This window comes from Olea europaea, chromosome 18 (genome assembly GCF_002742605.1).
Source record: "Olea europaea var. sylvestris chromosome 18, O_europaea_v1, whole genome shotgun sequence".
In the NCBI taxonomy this organism is placed as follows: Eukaryota; Viridiplantae; Streptophyta; class Magnoliopsida; order Lamiales; family Oleaceae; genus Olea; species Olea europaea.
The window spans coordinates 7,309,715-7,310,915 of record NC_036254.1 but is presented as its reverse complement, the minus strand read 5'-3'; the positions used below and the strand labels follow the sequence as shown (position 1 = coordinate 7,310,915).

The 1,201-nt window shown below is 33.1% G+C and overlaps 1 protein-coding gene across 1 annotated transcript in view; it reads right to left on the bottom strand.

Moving 5' to 3' along the window:
* LOC111367334 (boron transporter 4-like) overlaps positions 1–754 on the bottom strand; it is a 4,479-nt gene extending 3,725 nt beyond the window's left edge. The window contains exons 1-3 of the mRNA XM_022988151.1: positions 576–754; positions 304–409; positions 103–185 (exon numbers count right to left, since the gene is read on the bottom strand). Coding sequence (XP_022843919.1) covers positions 103–185; positions 304–407 — 187 coding nt within the window. The 5' untranslated portion in view covers positions 408–409; positions 576–754. The remainder of the gene's footprint in view (positions 1–102; positions 186–303; positions 410–575) is intronic.
* Between the last annotated feature and the right edge of the window lie 447 nt (positions 755–1,201).

Here is a 1,201-nt window from a genome sequence, read left to right as displayed (position 1 = left end):
TATATATATATATATATATATATATATATATATATTTGTTTTGTGTTATCATAACCACTTTGGCAGCTGATCAGAAGCCAAAACACAAGTTAAAAAGTGTACCAGTTTCTCTGCTTATTTGCTCTCCAAATGCAATCACAGGAAGAGCTGAGGCGAAAAAGATATATGTAGTTGGAGCCAATATTCTGATACATTAGGAAACAGGAGTTTGTTAGATTTTTCATCTAAAGAACTCCTATTATAATTTCATTTTTTTTCTGTTCCTTCATTCTAAAGATTGTTTCATCCGGAGAGACGATGTACCCAAATCCTGAACGAATTCCAGCCTTCCAATCTTGTTTATAACAAGATAGTCTGCCTCGAATATCCTTTTCGATACCTCTGAAGGGAGCTCTGATATTCTCCATTGCTGATAGTCAAGAACAATAGAACATAAATTATTCATCTTCTCATGGATTTTTAACAAAGAAAAGCACATCATTTCCATTCTTCATAACTCAGAGAAAATTGCCAAGAAATCTAACTGTAACAAACCAAGGAACTTTTTCTAAGAAGAAAAGCTGTTGAAAATTTACCTCCTTAACTCTCGCTCCCCAAGCTTTCTGTGCTTTCTTTCTTCACAAATGTATGATATGTCAGAGGTTGATTCTAATGGTGATCTTGAAAAACCCGTGTGCCTTTTAAAGACTTGTGGGATTCAATTAGAACTTATTCAAACAAGTAAAAGAAACAAAAAAAAATGAGTCCAAACCATTAGAATAACGCTACGTAGAACAGGTGATACTCATAGCATCTATAATATTTTTATTGGTTGAGCAATGTGACAATGACCTGTTGTTAATTAAATGGTTCCTGAATATCAAATATGTTACATAGTATTACACAATTGATTATGCACAAGGTGGGGTAGTCTTCAAGCTGTCGCCGTCACCAAATTCAAAGGTGAGCTCATTGCTGTCATCATAAATGGATTTATATAGTTTATTTTTCGTTGACGATTCCAATTGCTGTATATATTCAACCTCAATTTCAACTTCACTGCCGTCCTAATTCTTGAGACGCTAAAGTCAAAAGTCTCCTATCCAACGTCCTGGCATTTATCCCTTGTTTGAAATCCATTCTTTTGAAAAAATTCATTTTTCAACAGTGTTTTGATATCATTTCAATCACATATTTTTTAATAAAATAATATTACACGCAA